The sequence below is a fragment of the Aegilops tauschii genome, chromosome 5, assembly GCF_002575655.3.
Source record: "Aegilops tauschii subsp. strangulata cultivar AL8/78 chromosome 5, Aet v6.0, whole genome shotgun sequence".
NCBI lineage: Eukaryota > Viridiplantae > Streptophyta > Magnoliopsida > Poales > Poaceae > Aegilops > Aegilops tauschii.
Window position 1 is genome coordinate 141,463,599 of NC_053039.3, and position 17,798 is coordinate 141,481,396.

At 45.0% G+C, this 17,798-nt stretch overlaps 1 protein-coding gene across 1 annotated transcript; it reads right to left on the reverse strand.

Annotated features, from left to right (window-relative positions):
- Nucleotides 1–202: 202 nt before the first annotated feature.
- LOC141022630 (uncharacterized) lies at nucleotides 203–17,516 on the reverse strand. Its single transcript, XM_073498895.1, has 4 exons — nucleotides 17,273–17,516; nucleotides 16,757–17,033; nucleotides 16,413–16,665; nucleotides 203–332 (listed from the first exon to the last, which is right to left on the reverse strand). The coding sequence occupies exons 1-4, from the start codon at nucleotides 17,447–17,449 to the stop codon at nucleotides 203–205; spliced, it is 837 nt and encodes a 278-aa protein (XP_073354996.1). The 5' UTR covers nucleotides 17,450–17,516.
- Between the last annotated feature and the right edge of the window lie 282 nt (nucleotides 17,517–17,798).

Sequence of the window (17,798 nt, forward strand, 5' to 3'; positions counted from 1 at the left end):
CACGCGCGCCTGCTGCTGCACGCACATGCCCACGCACACCAGGGCGCGCGCCCGTCCACCCGCTGCCCCCCGCGCTGCGCCGCTGCTTGCTGCCGCTGCTCTTGGTGCTGCTCTACTTGTACTCGCTGCGCTGCACGGCTGCTGCTTGCTGATACCCCAGCGCGGCCGCCGATGCTCGCGTCCAGCTGCCTCTCCCTCCCCGCTAACCCGTGCCGGCAGCCTCGCCGTGGCCGCGGCCCTTGCGCCCGCTGGCCGCGACGAGCGCCCGCGCCCACGCGCCCACACCCGCCCCGCTATGGCTATACGGACCAATGACAACTCGGCCCAGCCCTCTGGAAGAAAATAGGATTAAAATAGAATTTAAAAATAAAAATAAAAATAATTAATTAATTAACTTAATTGCTGTTAACTACATAATTAGTCTAACTAATCCAGTTAGTTAACTAGTCACACAATGAGAGGAGGCCCCCAAACCCTGTTGACCAGTCAAACTTGACTGGTCAACTTGGACCCCACTGGTCCCACTGTCAGCCACATTGTACCCTGCTGTGTACACAGAGTTGTGTGCCCTCAGCATTTTAGTCATTTAATTTTGAACTAAAATAAATTCAGAAAAATATTTCAAACTTTGAAAATTAATATAAAATAATCCATAGCTCGGATGAAAAAACTTTGTACATGAAAGTTGCTCAGAAAGACGAGACGAGACAAGCCTGTATACGCAGTCTGTTCGTCCACCACACATCCCTAGCATAGCGAACATGCAACAATCCCCCTCTAGTTCGTTTGTCCGAAAATGCCAAACACCGGGAACACTTTCCCGAATGTTTCCCCCCTTCTCCGGTAGCACCTAGTACTGCATTAGGTCACCCCTAGCACCGCGTATTGCCATGTTATGCTGTGTGGTGCTTTGATTGCTCTGTTATTTATTGTGTTACCCCTCCGTTACTTTGTTCCGGTAGACCTCAAGACCGCGGTTGAACCAGTGATCGACTACTTCACCTTCGAGGGTCCGTTTCTGTCTGCATGGCAACCAGGCAAGCCCCCCCTCTTGATCAACCCGATATCGCCTATTCCTTCTCTCTACTGCTTGCATTAGAGTAGTGTAACATGGTATTGCTTTCGATTAATCCTATTCTGCTGCATAGCCTGTCTTTGCTACTACTGTTGTTACCTTTACCTGCAATCCTAAATGCTTAGTATAGGATGCTAGTTTATCATCAGTGGCCTTACATTCTTGTCCGTCTGCCATGCTATACTATCGGGCCGTGATCACTCGGGAGGTGATCACGGGTATATACATACATACTACACTATTATAGATGATACATGATGTGACTAAAGTCGAGTCGGCTCGTACAGTACCCGCAAGTGATTCGGATACGGGGGCTGAAGGGGCAGGTGGTTCCATCCAGGTAGTGGTGGGCCTGGGTTCCCGACGGCCCCCGAGTGTTACTTTGTGGCGGAGCGACAGGCAGGTTGAGACCACCTAGGTGAGAGGTGGGCCTGGCCCCTGGTCGGCGTCCGCGGTTACTTCAAAATAACACGCTTAACGAGATCTTGGTATTTGATCTGAGTCTGGCCACTGGCCTATACGCACTAACCAACTACCTGGGAACAGTTATGGGCTCTCGATGGCGTGGTATTAGCCGAAGCTCTTTTGACGTCAGCGACGAAGCGGCGCGCACCGGATTGGATCGTAAGCCTGCGCTTGTATTAAGGGGGCTAGGTCTGCTTCCGGTCGCCCTCGCAACGTGCAGGAGTGCAATGGGCGATGGGCCCAGACCCCTGCGCGCCTAGGATTTAGACCGGCGTGCCGACCTCTTTGTTGAGTCTAGGTGGGGCTGCGACGTGTTGATCTTTCGAGGCCGGGCATGACCCAGGAAAGTGTGTCCGGCCAGAGGGATCAAGCGTGTTGGGCAATGTGATGCACCCCTGCAGGGAAGTTTATCTATTTGAATAGCCGTGTCCCTCAATAAAAGGACAACCTGGAGTTGTACCTCGACCTTATGATAACTAGAACTGGATACTTAATAAAACACACCCTTCCAAGTGCCAGATACAACTCGGTGATCACTCTCTCACAGGGCGACGAGGAGTGGATCGCCGGGTAGGATTATGCTATACGATGATACTTGGTGAACTTACCATCTACTCTCTTCTATATGCTTCAAGATGGAGGCTGCCAGAAGTGTCGTCTTCGATAGGACTAGCTGTCCCCCTACTATTCTGGCATTCTCCAGTCTAGTCCACAAATACTACCTATTTCATTGATACCAATGCATATGTAGTGTAGATCCTTGCTTGCGAGTACTTTGGATGAGTACTCACGGTTGCTTTGCTCCCTCGTTTTCCCCTTTCCATTCTTCCCGGTTGTTGCGACCAAATGTTGGAGCCCAGGAGCCAGACGCCAGCGACGATGACTCCTACTACACCGGAGGTGCCTACTACTACGTGTAGGCCGCCGCCGACGACCAGGAGTAGTTTAGGAGGATCATGATACTCTCCATCGTATCTACTTTTCCAAACTCTTTTGCCCTTGTTTTGGAGTCTAACTTGCATGATTTGAATGGAACTAACCCGGACTGACGCTGTTTTCAGCAGAATTGCCATGGTGTTATTTTTGTTCAGAATAAAAAGTCCTCGGATTGACCTGAAAATCAAAGGAGATTATTTTTGGAATTAATAAAAAATATTGGCGAAAGAATCAGCGTTAGGGGGGCCACACCCTGCCACAAGGGTGGGGGCACGCCCACCCCCGTAGGGCGCGCCCTATGATCTTGTGGGCCCCCTGGACCTCCACCGACCTCAACTCCAACTCCATACATTCACTTCTGGGGAGAAAAAATTAGAGAGAAAGTTTCATCACGTTTTACGATACGGAGACCCCGCCAAGGCCTGTTCTTCCCCGGGAGGGCAGATCTGGAGTCTGTTCGGGGCTCCGGAGAGGGGAATCCGTCGCCATCGTCATCATCAACCATCCTTCATCACAATTTCATGATGCTCACCACCGTGCCTGAGTAATTCCATCGTAGGCTTGCTGGACCATGATGGGTTGGATGAGATTTACCATGTAATCAAGTTAGTTTTGTTAGGGTTTGATCCCTAGTATCCACTATGTTCTGAGATTGATGTTGCTATGACTTTGCTATGCTTAATGCTTGTCACTAGGGCCCGAGTGCCATGAACTCGGATCTGAACCCTTTATGTTTTCATCAATATATTTGTGTTCTTGATCTGATATTGCAAGTTATAGTTACCGACTACGTGTTATGATCCGGCAACCCCGGAGTGACAATAGTCGGGACCACTCCCGGTGATGACCGTAGTTTGAGGAGTTCATGTATTCACTAAGTGCTAATGCTTTGGTCTGGTACTCTATTAAAAGGAGGCCTTAATATCCCTTAGTTTCCAATAGGACCCCGCTGCCATGGGAGGGTAGGACAAAAGATATCATGCGAGTTCTTTTCCATAAGCACGTATGACTATATTCGGAATGCATGCCTACATTACATTGATGAACTGGAGCTAGTTCTGTGTCACCCTATGTTATAACCGTTGCATGATGAATGCCATCCGACATAATTATCCATCACTAATCCATTGCCTACGAGCTCGTTTCATATTGATCTTTGCTAAGTTACCTTTCCGTTGCCACTGTTACAATTGCTACGAAACTACCACTGTTACTTTTGCCACTGTTACCGTTACTCCCATACTACTTTGCTACTAAATACTTTGCTACAGATATTAAGTCTTTCAGGTGTGATTGAATTGACAACTCAGCTGCTAATACTTGAGAATATTCTTTGGCTCCCCTTGTGTCGAATCAATAAATTTGGGTTGAATACTCTACCCTCGAAAATTGTTGCGGTTCCCTATACTTGTCGGTTATCAAGACCTTTTTCTGGCGCCGTTGCCGAGGAGCATAGCTCTATTCTCTGAGTCACTTGGGATTTATATCTGTTGATCACTATGAGGAATTTGAAAGACGAAAGAACTAAGATTTTTCCCTCGACTACAAGGGGATGTAAGGAACTGCCATCTAGCTCTGGACCTGATTCTCCTTCTGTTTTGAGTAAACTAGCAACACCTACACCTGCTATTGATTCCAATATGTCTCATGTTACTGATGATGCCACTTCTGCTTTGCATGATACTTATGATGAAACTACTTCCGTGCTTAATAATTCTGTGCCACTAGGTGAATTTCTTGTTGAACAACTTCCTACGGCTAGAGAGAATGAAATTACTGAAACTGATGAAATTATTGAAGATTATGATTATGATTCTCCCCCTAGATATGAATTGCCTGTTATTCCTGAAGGTTATGTTAGGGATGAAGAAACTGCTAGAGACTTCTTTGCTTGCAATGATAGAGAGGATCTTAAGAAATTGTTAGTTAAGCTGAAAGAAAAATCCTTGAATGCTAGAATGAAATATGATCCCACTTTTGCTACCTCACCTATCTTTGTTACTGATAAGGATTATGAATTCTCTGTCGATCCTGAGTAAATTACTTTGCTTGAATCTGATCCTTTTCATGGTTACGAGTCTGAAACTATTGTGGCACATCTTACTAAATTAAATGATATAGCCACCCTATTTGCTCATGAGGAAAAAATTCTCTATTACTATATCCTTAAATTGTTTCCTTTCTCATTAAAGGGTGATGCTAAGATATGGTTTAATTCTCTTGCTCCTGGTTGTGTGCGTAGTCCCCAGGATATGATATATTACTTCTCTGCAAAATATTTCCCCGCTCATAAGAAAGAAGCTGCTTTAAGGGAAATATATAATTTTGTGCTAATTGATGAAAGAGTCTCCCACAAGCTTGGGGGAGGCTTCTCCAATTACTTAATGCTTTTCCTGATGATCCTCTCAAGAAAAATGAAATTCTTGATATCTTTTATAATGGACTAACGATGCTTCCAGAGACCACTTGGATAGTTGTGCTGGTTCTGTTTTCAGGGAAAGAACTGTTGAGCAAGCTGAATTGCTATTGAATAATATATTGAGTAATGAAAATGATTGGGCACTTCCTGAACCAACTCCGAAGCCAACTCCGAAGAAGAGGGGTATTCTATTTCTCAGTCCCGGAGATATGCAAGACGCAAAGAAATCAATGAAAGAAAAATGTATTAAAGCTGAAGATGTTAAGAATCTACCACCTATTGAGGAAATACATGGTCTTGATAACCCAATACAGGTAGTAGAGGTAAACTCTCTCCGAAAATTTGATGAAGGTGATATCCCTTATAATAAGTCTGCTAGTCAATGCTTGGATGATTTTGATAATTTTGTTGTTAAACAAGAGAATTTCAATGCTTATGTTAGTAGACAATTGAAACGTAATGCTTATATGCTTGATCACTTGGGTAATTATATGAGTAGAACTGTTAATGATCTTAAGCTTATTAGTAAACATGCTTCCATGGTTACAACCCAAGTAGAACAAGTACTTAAAGCTCAAGATGAATTGATTAGTGAGTTGAATAATAAGAATAATGATAATGCTGTTAGGGTTATGACTAGAGGTGTTAAAATGACCCAGGAACCTTTGTATCCTAAGGGCCATCCTAAGAGAGTTGAGCAAGATTCTCGGAGAATTAATATTGATGCTCCCAGTCCTTGTACTAAAAAGAAAAAGAAAACTGATAGGACTTTGCATGATAGTGAACCTGCTGTAGACACACTTGAGAATCCCAATGATATTTCTATTTCTGATGCTGAGACACAATCTGGTGATGAACATGAACCTAGTGGTAATGCTAATAATGATGTTCATGTTGATGCTCAACCTAGGAATGATAATGACGTAGAGATTGAACCTCCTGTTGATCTTCATAACCCACAATCAAAGAATCAATGTTATGATAAGAGAGACTTTGTTGCTAGGAAACATGGTAAGGAAAGAGAACCATGGGTTCAAAAACCCATGCCCTTTCCTCCTAAGCCATCCAAGAAAAAGGATGATGAGGATTTTGAGCGCATTGCTAAAATGATTAGACCTATATTTTTGCGTATGTGTTTGAGTGATATGCTTAGAATGCTTCCATATGCTAAATATATGAAATATAATGTTACTAATAAAAGAAAGATACCTGAAGCTGAAATTTCCACCATGCTTGCTAATTATTCTTTTAAGGGTGGAATACCAAAGAAACTTGGAGATCCAGGAGTGCCAATTATAGCATGCTCCATTAAAAGAAACTATGTTAAAACTGCTTTATGTGATCTTGGAGCCGGTGTTAGTGTTATGCCTTTCTCTTTGTATCGTAGACTTGAATTGAATAGGTTGACACCTATTGAAATTTCTTTGCAAATGGCTGATAAATATACTGCTATACCTCTCGGTATTTGTGAGGATGTGCCTGTTGTGGTTGCAAACGTTACTATTTTAACAAACTTTGTTATTCTTGATATTCTCGAGGACGATAGTATGTCGATTATCCTCTGTAGACCCTTTTTGAATACTGCAGGGGCTGTTATTGATTGCTACAAAGGCAATCATGTTCATGGTAATGAGCATACAATACACTTTCTGAAGAAACAACCTCAAGTTCATAGTATCAATTCTATTGGAAAAATTTCAACTATTACTATTGGAGGTTTTGGATTCCCTCTTCCTACTGTCAAAAAGAAATATGACATTGTTATTGTTGGGGACATGCATATCCCCGTTGAGGTAACCTAGTGTTATTCGATAGTTCTCCGATTTCATGTCACTCGGAAGAAGTTTCTTAATGAGACTTGATCAACCATTAACTTTATTGGAATCCTTTTGATGAGCATGAGATGGATGAATTTAGAAGGCACAACTCTCCGTACCCATCATTTACTTTCTGTTAATTCGTTTAAATAAAACAAAAATAGTAATTTCTGTGTGTTTTCTGAATTATCCATGCAATAAAACAAAGTCCCAAAAATAAAAGTTCTCCAAATGCCCTGAAAATTGGATATGATTTTTTAGAATATTTTAGAATTTCTGGTGCAAAGAACACACCAGGGGGCCTCAGCAATTGGCCACAAGGGTGGAGGCCGCGCCCACCCCCCTGGGGTGCACCCCTGACCTTGTGGGCCCCCTCCAATTATTCCATAACCTATCCTCTCCTTCTTCCTCCAGAAAAATCACTCCATAGCTCAAACTCATGTTCTTGCTCATCTTGCTGCCATTTTCGATCTCCTTGCTCAAATCCCCATTCACAAAACTTCTTTCGGGGATTGTTCTTCGGTATGTGACTCCTCCGATGGTCCAATTAGTTTTCGTTCTAGTGCTTTATTCATTGAAAATTTTTGCTATTGTGCTGACCATGTTCTTGAGCTTGCATGTCAAATTTATATGGTCCAAAGTTGTTTCGATGCATGATATAGCCTCTAGACACTTGTAGGAGTAGTTGCTATCAATTTTGTTGAGTTTGGTTCACTTTTATTTTGAGTTACTAAATTTCTTAGAAATTTTCATAGGAAGAAAGTGTTGAAGAGATTATTGAGAGGCTCCTCGAGCCGGGGTTCGAAGGAAAAGGAAAATGTGATGCTTTCTTACAAGCGGCCGGGATTTATGATGATTTCTATTATTTGGCTGGGAATGCAGGCATCACCGACTTCATCCTCGACCGGTGTAATCAGTATCTCTTACTCACCATTATTTTCGTGCAAAACTTTCACTTTCATGCGAGAAAATCACCACCCACGGTAGACTTTCATTTATATGATGAGTACAGAGAAATGACGCGTTATGACTTTTGTGTGGTTTGTAAATTACCTTATGAAGGTGGTGTCGAGGAACCACGTCCTAGTGATGTGGAATGCCTTATTCATGAAATCACCGTAGGGGAAGGTAGAGGAGTGTCGGGAGCGAGAGTGTCTAGTATTCATCATCTTGCTATACACTATTACTCATTATTTGCTCGAAGATGTTTAATTGGTCATGGAGAGAGTGGAGGCCTTAGTGCCCCTGACCTCGCTATTTTGTGCCATGCTTTACGTAGAGATAGAAGTTACAGTTTGGGCGCTATGGTTGCTAAATGGTTGAGTATGAGCCGTACAAAGGGTCCTATTTTCAGAGGTATCTTTGCCACCCGCCTTGCTAAACACTTTGAGATACCTACTAGGCATTATTAAAAAGATGAAAAACTGCTACCCACTATATATATTTATATTATGACAGCATGGTAGCACATAAGTTTATTCGACGTGATGACGAAAAGAGAATTATTTATAACCTGGTATTTAGCGAGAATTCAGATTATTACCTTGCCTGCACCTGTTTTGTTCGATATGCATTCAGGCAGGTACATTATTTTCCCCGCAGATATTCATGCATACTAGGAGGGGACAGGATCTCCACCTCCTGAGCCAGAGCCATCACCTGATCCATACCAGGAGTCTATTTATCAGTGGGATCCACCGGAGCTGGCTAACTAGTGGAACCCCCAGGATCCTTCTCAGTACACCGGAGAGAACTACTTTGATCCGTGGAAGTAGACCAACTTAGGCCAAAAGCCTAAGCTTGGGGGAGTACGTATTTCTCACCGACATTACATTCATGTTCACACTCATTTCCGTTGTCCGTGCTCATACTCTTTCATTGTAATATCCATGTTAGTTTATTTTTTTTCTTGCTTTCTTCTTGTGTGTTTGAAAAACCTTAAGAAACACCAAAAAAATTAGTTGTAGCTAGTTTACTTTCTATGCATGCTTAGTTGTAATATTAAAAGAAAACCCAAACAGATTTCCCGTTCTTCTTTTGCTTGTTGGGAGCTTTCCCGTGTAAATAGTTTTTCTCGTTCTTGTTCTTTTTTTTCCAGAAAAACAAAAACTCCAAAAATATTTCATTGTATTTCTTTGAAATTATTTTCTTTGCTTTGGGGCTCAAGAGGAGAAGACTGTTGGGGAACGTAGTAATTTCAAAAAAAATCCTACGCACACGCAAGATCATGGTGATGCATAGCAACGAGGAGGGGAGAGTGTCGTCCACGTACCCTCGTAGACCGTAAGCAGAAGCATTATGAGAACGCGGTTGATGTAGTCGTACGTCTTCACGATCTGACCGATCCAAGTACCGAACGCACGGCACCTCCGAGTTCAGCACACGTTCAGCTCGATGACGTCCCACGAACTCCGATCCAGCAGAGCTTTGTGGGAGAGTTCCGTCAGCACGACGGCGTGATGATGGTGATGATATTGCTACCGACGCGGGGCTTTGCCTAAGCACCGCCACGATATGATCAAGGTGGATTATGGTGGAGGGGGGCACCGCACACGGCTTGGAACAATCAACTTGTGTGTCCTTGGGTGCTCCCCGACGCCCCTATATAAAGGAGCAAGGGGGAGGCCGGCCGGCCTTGGTGCGCCCCAAGGAGAGGAGGAATCCTCCTCCTAGTAGGAGTAGGATTCATCCTTTCCTAGTCCTACTAGGAAGGGGGAAGGGGGAAGGAAAGAGAGGGAGAGGGAGAGGGAAAGAGGGGCCGCGCGCCCCTCCCCTAGTCCAATTCAGACTCCTCATGGGAGGGGGCGCGCCACCTCCTGGGCTGCTGCCCTCTCTCTCCCCTCAGGCCCATTAAGGCCCAATACTTCCCCGGGGGGTTTCGGTAACCCCTCCGACACTCCGGTTTTCTCCGAAACCATCCGGAACACTTCCGGTGTCCGAATATAGCCGTCCAATATATCAATATTTACGTCTCGACCATTTCGAGACTCCTCGTCATGTCCGTGATCACAAACGGGACTCCGAACTACCTTCGGTACATCAAAACACATAAACTCATAATACCGATCGTCAGCGAACATTAAGTGTGCGGACCCTATGGGTTCGAGAACTATGTAGACATGACCGAGACTCGTCTCCGGTCAATAACCAATAGTGGAACCTGGATGCTCATATTGGCTCCTACATATCCTACGAAGATCTTTATTGGTCAAACATAACAACATACGTTGTTCCCTTTGTCATCGGTATGTTACTAGCCCGAGATTTGATCATCGGTATCTCAATACCTAGTTCAATCTCGTTACCGGCAAGTCTCTTTACTCGTTCCGTAATACATCATCCCGCAACTAACTCATTAGTTGCATTGCTTGCAAGGCTTATAGTGATGTGCATTACCGAGAGGGCCCAGAGATACCTCTCCGACAATCGGAGTGACAAATCCTAATCTCGATCTATGCCAACCCAACATGTACCTTCAGAGACACCTATAGAGCACCTTTATAATCACCCAGTTACGTTGTGACGTTTGGTAGCACACAAAGTGTTCCTCCGGTATTCGGGAGTTGCATAATCTCATAGTCATAGGAACATGTATAAGTCATGAAGAAAGCAATAGCAATATACTAAACGATCAAATGCTAAGCTAACAGAATGGGTCAAGTCAATCACATCATTCTCTAATGATGTGATCCCGTTAATCAAATGACAAATCATGTCTATGGCTAGGAAACTTAACCATCTTTGATTCAACGAGCTAGTCAAGTAGAGGCATACTAGTGACACTTAGTTTGTCTATATATTCACACATGTACTAAGTTTCCGATTAATACAATTCTAGCATGAATAATAAACATTTATCATGATATAAGGAAATATAAATAACAACTTTATTATTGCCTCTAGGGCATATTTCCTTCAGTCTCCCACTTGCACTAGAGTCAATAATCTAGATTACACAGTAATGATTCTAACACCCATGGAGTCTTGGTGCTGATCATGTTTTGCTAGCGAGAGAGGCTTAGTCAACGGGTCTGCAACATTCAGATCCGTATGTATCTTGCAAATCTCCATGTCTCCCTCCTTGACTTGGTCGCGGATGGAATTGAAGCGTCTCTTGATGTGCTTGGTTCTCTTGTGAAATCTGGATTCCTTTGCCAAGGCAATTGCACCAGTATTGTCACAAAAGATTTTGATTGGACCTGGTGCACTAGGTATGACACCTAGATCGGATATGAACTCCTTCATCCAGACTCCTTCATTTGCTGCTTCCGAAGCAGCTATGTACTCCGCTTCACACGTAGATCCCGCCACGATGCTTTGCTTAGAACTGGACCAACTGACAGCTCCACCGTACAATATAAATACGTATCCGGTTTGAGACTTAGAGTCATTCGGACCATTGTTAAAGCTTTCATCGACGTAACCATTTACGACGAGCTCTTTGTCACCTCCATAAATGAGAAACATATCCTTAGTCCTTTTCAGGTATTTCAGGATGTTCTTGACCGCTGTCCAGTGATCCACTCCTGGATTACTTTGGTACCTCCCTGCTAAGCTAATAGCAAGGCACACACCAGGTCTGGTACACAGCATTGCATACATGATAGAGCCTATGGATGAAGCATAGGGAACATCTTTCATTTTCTCTCTATCTTCTGAAGTGGTCGGGCATTGAGTCTGACTCAACTTCACACCTTGTAACACATGCAAGAACCCTTTATTTTCTTGATCCATTTTGAACTTCTTCAAAACTTTATCAAGGTATGTGCTTTGTGAAAGTCCAATTAAGCGTCTTGATCTATCTCTATAGATCTTGATGCCCAATATATAAGCAGCTTCACCGAGGTCTTTCATTGAAAAACTCTTATTCAAGTATCCTTTTATGCTATCCAGAATTCTATATCATTTCCAATCAACAATATGTCATCCACATATAATATTAGAAATGCTATAGAGCTCCCACTCACTTTCTTGTAAATACAAGCTTCTCCAAAAGTCTGTATACAACCATATGCTTTGATCACACTATCAAAACGTTTATTCCAACTCCGAGATGCTTGCACCGGTCCATAGATGGATCGCTGGAGCTTGCACACTTTGTTAGCATCCTTTGGATCGATAAAACCTTCAGGTTGCATCATATACAACTCTTCTTCCAGAAATCCATTCAGGAATGCAGTCTTTACATCCATTTGCCAAATTTCATAATCATAAAATGCGGCAATTGCTAACATGATTCGGATGGACTTAAGCATCGCTGCGGGTGAGAAAGTCTCATCGTAGTCAACTCCTTGAACTTGTCGAAAACCTTTCACAACAAGTCGAGCTTTGTAGACAGTAACATTACCGTCAGCGTCAGTCTTCTTCTTGAAGATCCATTAATTCTCGATGGCTTGACAATCATCCGGCAAGTCAACCAAATCCACACTTTGTTCTCATACATGGATCCCATCTCAGATTTCATGGCCTCAAGCCATTTTGCGGAATCTGGGCTCATCATCGCTTCCTCATAGTTCGCAGGTTCGTCATGGTCTAGTAATGTGACCTCCAGAACAAGATTACTGTACCACTCTGGTGCGGATCTTACTCTGGTTGACCTACGAGGTTCAGTAGTAACTTGATCTAAAGTTACATGATCATGATCATTAGCTTCCTCACTAATTAGTGTAGAAGTCACAGGAACAAATTTCTATGATGAACTACTTTCCAATAAGGGAGCAGGTACAGTTACCTCATCAAGTTCTACTTTCCTCCCACTCACTTGTTTCGAGAGAAACTCCTTCTCTAGAAAGGATCCATTCTTAGCAACGAATGTCTTGCCTTCGGATCTGTGGTAGAAGGTGTACCCAACTGTCTCCATTGGGTATCCTATGAAGACACATTTCTCTGACTTGGGTTCGAGCTTATCAGGTTGAAGCTTTTTCACATAAGCATCACAGCCCCAAATTTTAAGAAACGGCAACTTTGGTTTCTTGCCAACCCACAGTTCATAAGGCGTCGTCTCAATGGATTTAGATGGTGCCCTATTTAACGTGAATGCAGCCGCCTCTAAAGCATAACCCCAAAACGATAGCGGTAAATCAGTAAGAGACATCATAGATCGTACCATATCTAGTAAAGTACGATTACGACGTTCGGACACACCATTACGCTGTGGTGTTCCGGGTGGCGTGAGTTGTGAAACTATTCCGCATTGTTTCAAATGAAGACCAAACTCGTAACTCAAATATTCTCCTCCACGATCAGATCGTAGAAACTTTATTTTCTTGTTACGATGATTTTCCACTTCACTCCGAAATTCTTTGAATTTTTCAAATGTTTCAGACTTATGTTCATCAAGTAGATATACCCATATCTGCTCAAATCATCTTTGAAGGTGAGAAAATAATGATACCTGCCGCGAGCCTCAACATTCATCGGACCACATACATCAGTATGTATGATTTCCTACAAATCTGTTGCTCGCTCCATAGTTCCGGAGAACGGCGTTTTGGTCATCTTGCCCATGAGGCATGGTTCGCAAGTACCAAGTGATTCATAATCAAGTGATTCCAAAAGTCCATCAGAATGGAGTTTCTTCATGCGCTTTACACCAATATGACCTAAACGGCAGTGCCACAATAAGTTGCACTATCATTATCAACTCTGCATCTTTTAGCTTCAATATTATGAATATGTGTGTCACTACTATCGAGATTCATAAAAAATAGACCGCTCTTCAAGGGTGCATGACCATAAAAGTATTACTCATATAAATAGAACAACCATTATTCTCAGATTTAAATGAATAACCGTCTCGCATCAAACAAGATCTAGATATAATGTTCATGCTCAGCGCTGGCACCAAATAACAATTATTCAGGTCTAAAACTAATCCCGAAGGTAGATGTAGAGGTAGCGTGCCGACCGCGATCACATCGACTTTGGAACCATTTCCCACGCGCATCGTCACCTCGTCCTTAGCCAATCTTCGCTTAGTCCCTGTTTAGATGACCCGGGGCGAGTTGCCTGAGGATGAAACTTTGGCCAGGCAAATAACCCGGCGGGCTAAGTCAATGATCGTTATCGATGGCGAGTTGCATCATCGCAGTGTCACAGGGGCGTTTCAGCGTTGTGTCTCCCCTGAGGAAGGTCAAGAAATCTTGCGTGAGATCCATGAAGGGGATTGTGGCCATCACGTGGGCTCAAAGTCTCTTGTGGCCAAGGCTTTTCGTCATGGTTTCTATTGGTTGACGGCTCATGCTGATGCAGACGACTTAGTCAGTAAGTGTGATGGTTGCCAAAGGTTCTCGCGACGGGCTCACGTACCGGCTCAAGAGCTGAGGATGATCCCAATTACATGGCCCTTTGCGGTCTGGGGGCTTGATATGGTTGGACCTTTCAAAAGGTCCAAGGATAAGAAGACCCACCTATTGGTGGCGGTTGACAAATTTACCAAGTGGGTGGAAGCTGAGCCAGTTAGCAAGTGCGATGCGGCCACGGCGGTTCAATTTATGAAAAAGGTGATTTTCCGCTTTGGCTTTCCGCACAGCATTATAACTGACAATGGCACCAATCTATCCAAAGGCGCCATGGAAGAGTTTTGTCAACGAGAGCATATCCGACTTGATGTCTCCTCAGTTGCTCATCCTCAATCCAATGGTCAAGCTGAGAGAGCTAATCAGGAGATTCTGAAGGGTATCAAACCCCGGCTTTTGGTCCCTTTGCAACGGACACCGGGTTGTTGGGTGGAGGAGTTGCCCTCCGTGTTATGGAGCATCAACACTACTCCTAACAGATCTACAGGCTTCACGCCTTTCTTCATGGTTTATGGAGCAGAGGCTGTCCTCCCCAGTGACATCCGTCATGACTCACCTCGAGTGGCGGCTTATGTTGAGGCAGACAATGAACAGGCGCGCCGAGACGCTCTTGACTTGTTGGACGAACAGCGTGATGTGGCCGCAGCTCGCTCCGCGATTTACCAACAAGACCTGCGCCGTTATCATAGTCGCCGGGTTAAAACCCGGGTCTTCCAGGAAGGCGATCTCGTGCTCCGGCTCATCCAGGATCAAACAGATGCACACAAGTTATCCCCGCCTTGGGAAGGGCCCTTTGTGGTCAGCAAGAACTTGCACAACGGGTCATATTACCTCATTGACATTCGGGAGCACAAAGATTCACGTAAGTCGGAGGAAGAGACCCGTCGGCCGTGGAACATAGCTCAGCTTCGGCCTTACTACACTTGAGCCACCGGCTCTCATAATGTACATATTTCTCGCAGCCATGTATATATTATGATAAGCAATAAAGCAGGACCTCTGTCCTTTTTTCTCCTCCAAATGTGCGCGTGTTTTTTTTATTGCAAGATTAACATGATAACTTGAAGGAGGATCCGGCTTATGATCGTATTCGAATCTAGCCGAAGGCGATAAGGTCACTTGGGGGCTTCCTGTTCAAACATAGGTCGTATTTGAACCAAAGAGAACACAGCTGTCGATACCCATTTGATTGGCAAAGTGCCGAGCTCATTGGGGATTTTTCCTTGATCATATTTGAATCATGGTTTCACCCCTTTGGGAACCGACGTGGATCGTATTCGAATCAGCGTCGTTAAACAATTCTTAAAATCACTTGGGGGCTTCCTGTTCAAACATGGGTCGTATTCGAACCAAAGAGAACATAGCTGTCGATACCCTCTTGATTGGCATCGCCACACCCACTGGGGGCTATATGATCGTATCCGAATCTTAGCTTAACCCCTTTGGGCCGGGTCTCTGGTTGTATTCGAACTGGAAGCCCCTAAGTTCTTCCGCTTTATCACAAGTTTTCTCTGATTATGTCAAGGTGTGTGCAGCCGGGTCTCACTTTGCCGGCTTAACTTTGGTTTACAGTATTGCTGAACGCAATGGGTGTTATAAGACAGGTAAACCGGAGTTGTGGTACCAACCTTCTTATCCGGGTTATCTAAACCGGAAGTATGCTTGCAGGCCGTTAAGTATGTTCTTACGGCTGTATTCAGGATATCATTGAAGACAAGTCCTTTTTGATTCATATTCCGGGTTATCTAAAACCAATGATTCTCAGGGCGGTAAGCCGCCTCGAGACTTGTGATTTGCCCTTCTATGCAGGATAATTAAAGGCACCTCTTTTGAGGTTAAGAAAAACAAAGGATTGATTATGACCCGGAGAAACATCAAAGAGAACTTCAAAAGACTTCAGCATTCAAGACGTGCACGGTGACACGGCAAAAATAAAGTGTTGGTCCTACTCTATTACAAGACTCGTTGAGTCCAAAAGGGTGAGGCATTGTTTGGTAAACCGCCAGCCGAGTTACGACGCTTGCTGAGTTGAAGTCCCCGGCTCGTTCCTGTCTTCTCCTCCGGCTGATCCCAAGACTTGGAAAGTTGATGACTTCCAGTCGATGCCGCTGAGAGCTTCGAATTGGGCTTCCTCGTCAATTAACCTGGCCGGGTCAATCTCCGGGGCGAAAGTGTGCTGACGAGCCGGCGGGATCAAGTTGAGGGCTTCATAGCGAGGGGTTGGAATCCTCTGATTCTCTGCATTGTAACCCGGCTGGTACTTGGTCAGATATGTGTCGTTCCCGATAAGGGTGGCCACCGGGCGTACGGCCTTCACACAAGCTGCGAAGTCCTTCTGATCAAAAGCTGAGCCGTCTTCCTTTAGGCTTGGATAGCCAAGGGCGATATCCATCGGGTCTAACTCCGGCAGGAATGCCTTGGCCCGGCTCAGCGTGGCGATCGCTCCGGCTCTTGCAGAGGCCCGTCGCAGCTCTTGGATCCGTTGAGGTAGTACAGCGAGCCGGCGAAGGACTTCTGCCAGGTGAGTCGGCACCTCGTTGGATAGGGCCACCACAGCTAAGGCACGCTGTGACCCGGTGTAGAGCTGCTCCACCAGGGTATACACGGCCTTCAGCTTGGTTACCACGCTCTGGTTGAGGTTGGCACTTCTGGGGCCTATTTAACAGAGTCAGATAAGCCGCCGACAAGGATGAAATTATGAGATATAAACATTTTAAACTTGATGAAAGCCGGCGCGACGACTTACCGAAGATTGCGGCCACCATCTGGGACACTTGGCGCTTTAGGCCGGAGAGCTCGGCGGTCTTCTCGGAGAGAGCCTTCTCCGCCTGTTCAGCCCGGTTCACCAATGCGGCCTTTTCTTCGGCCCACGCCTTCCGCTCAGCGTCGAACTCCATCTTCAGCTTCTCTTGCGCGGCGATGCTGGACACGAACTTGGCGTTTGTCTTCCGGGTCTCCATCTCTTGCATCTTCAGCCGGCTCTTGACATCAGCAAGGTCAGCCTCAAGCTTCTTGCCAGCAGCCTGTATAAATTTCCGGGTTATGGCGTGAACAGTTACTATATAAGTCCCAAGCGTTTTCCAAGCAAAGACACTTGGCACTTGGGGGCTAATGCATATTGAACGTATCTATCTACAAACTGCCGGCTCAATTGAGTAAGCCGGAACCTAAGTCTACAACATATTCAATCATAAGTCGTCGACTTGGGGGCTAGCATGGTAAAGGTAACTATGCAGTAAGTAAAAGGACAGCAGAATGATACCTCAGATTTCTGCTGGATCTGGTTCACCATGGCAACCTCTGCGTCCCGGCTCTTGTGCACTTGGCTGATGTAGCCAGAGACGAGCTCTCCAATGCTCAGGTTGGTGTAGTCGGAGAGGTCCAGGTTCACCCGGTGGGGCTGCAGCAACTCCCCCTTAGCGGAGCACTTGGCCAGCATGGTAGGTCTCCCCGGCTCAACGAACTCCGTCCGGGTGATTACCACGTCCGGGTCGTCTGCTGGTGGAGCCGAGCTGGAGGCCTCCGGGTTAACAGAAGCTTCTGTAGTTGCCTTGGTAGTTGGGTCAGCGGCCTCAGGTGCCTTGTCGGTTGGAATGGTGGCTTCGGGGGTGGAGGCAGCTGGCGGTTCTTGAGCCGTCACCTCTGGTTCAGGTAAATCCGGCACTCCGGCTGATTTGGTTTTCTTCGCTCTCTTGGTGAGCTTTGCCTGGGCACTGAAAGGACAGAAACATTAAGCACAAAAAGGGTAAGTACAGACAAGTATAATATGAGATGGTTGTCATTACCCT

Bases quoted from the DNA above. Each gene is read 5' to 3' on its own strand.
- LOC141022630 (XM_073498895.1), bottom strand. From the start codon at position 17,449: ATGCTGGCCAAGTGCTCCGCTAAGGGGGAGTTGCTGCAGCCCCACCGG. The intron at 16,666-16,756 runs GTAAGTCGTCGC...TCTGTTAAATAG, and splicing joins GATGGTGGCCGCAATCTTCG to GCCCCAGAAGTGCCAACCTC. The intron at 333-16,412 runs GTTAGACCCGAT...ATTTTCTTCCAG, and splicing joins GCCAAGGCATTCCTGCCGGA to AGGGCTGGGCCGAGTTGTCA.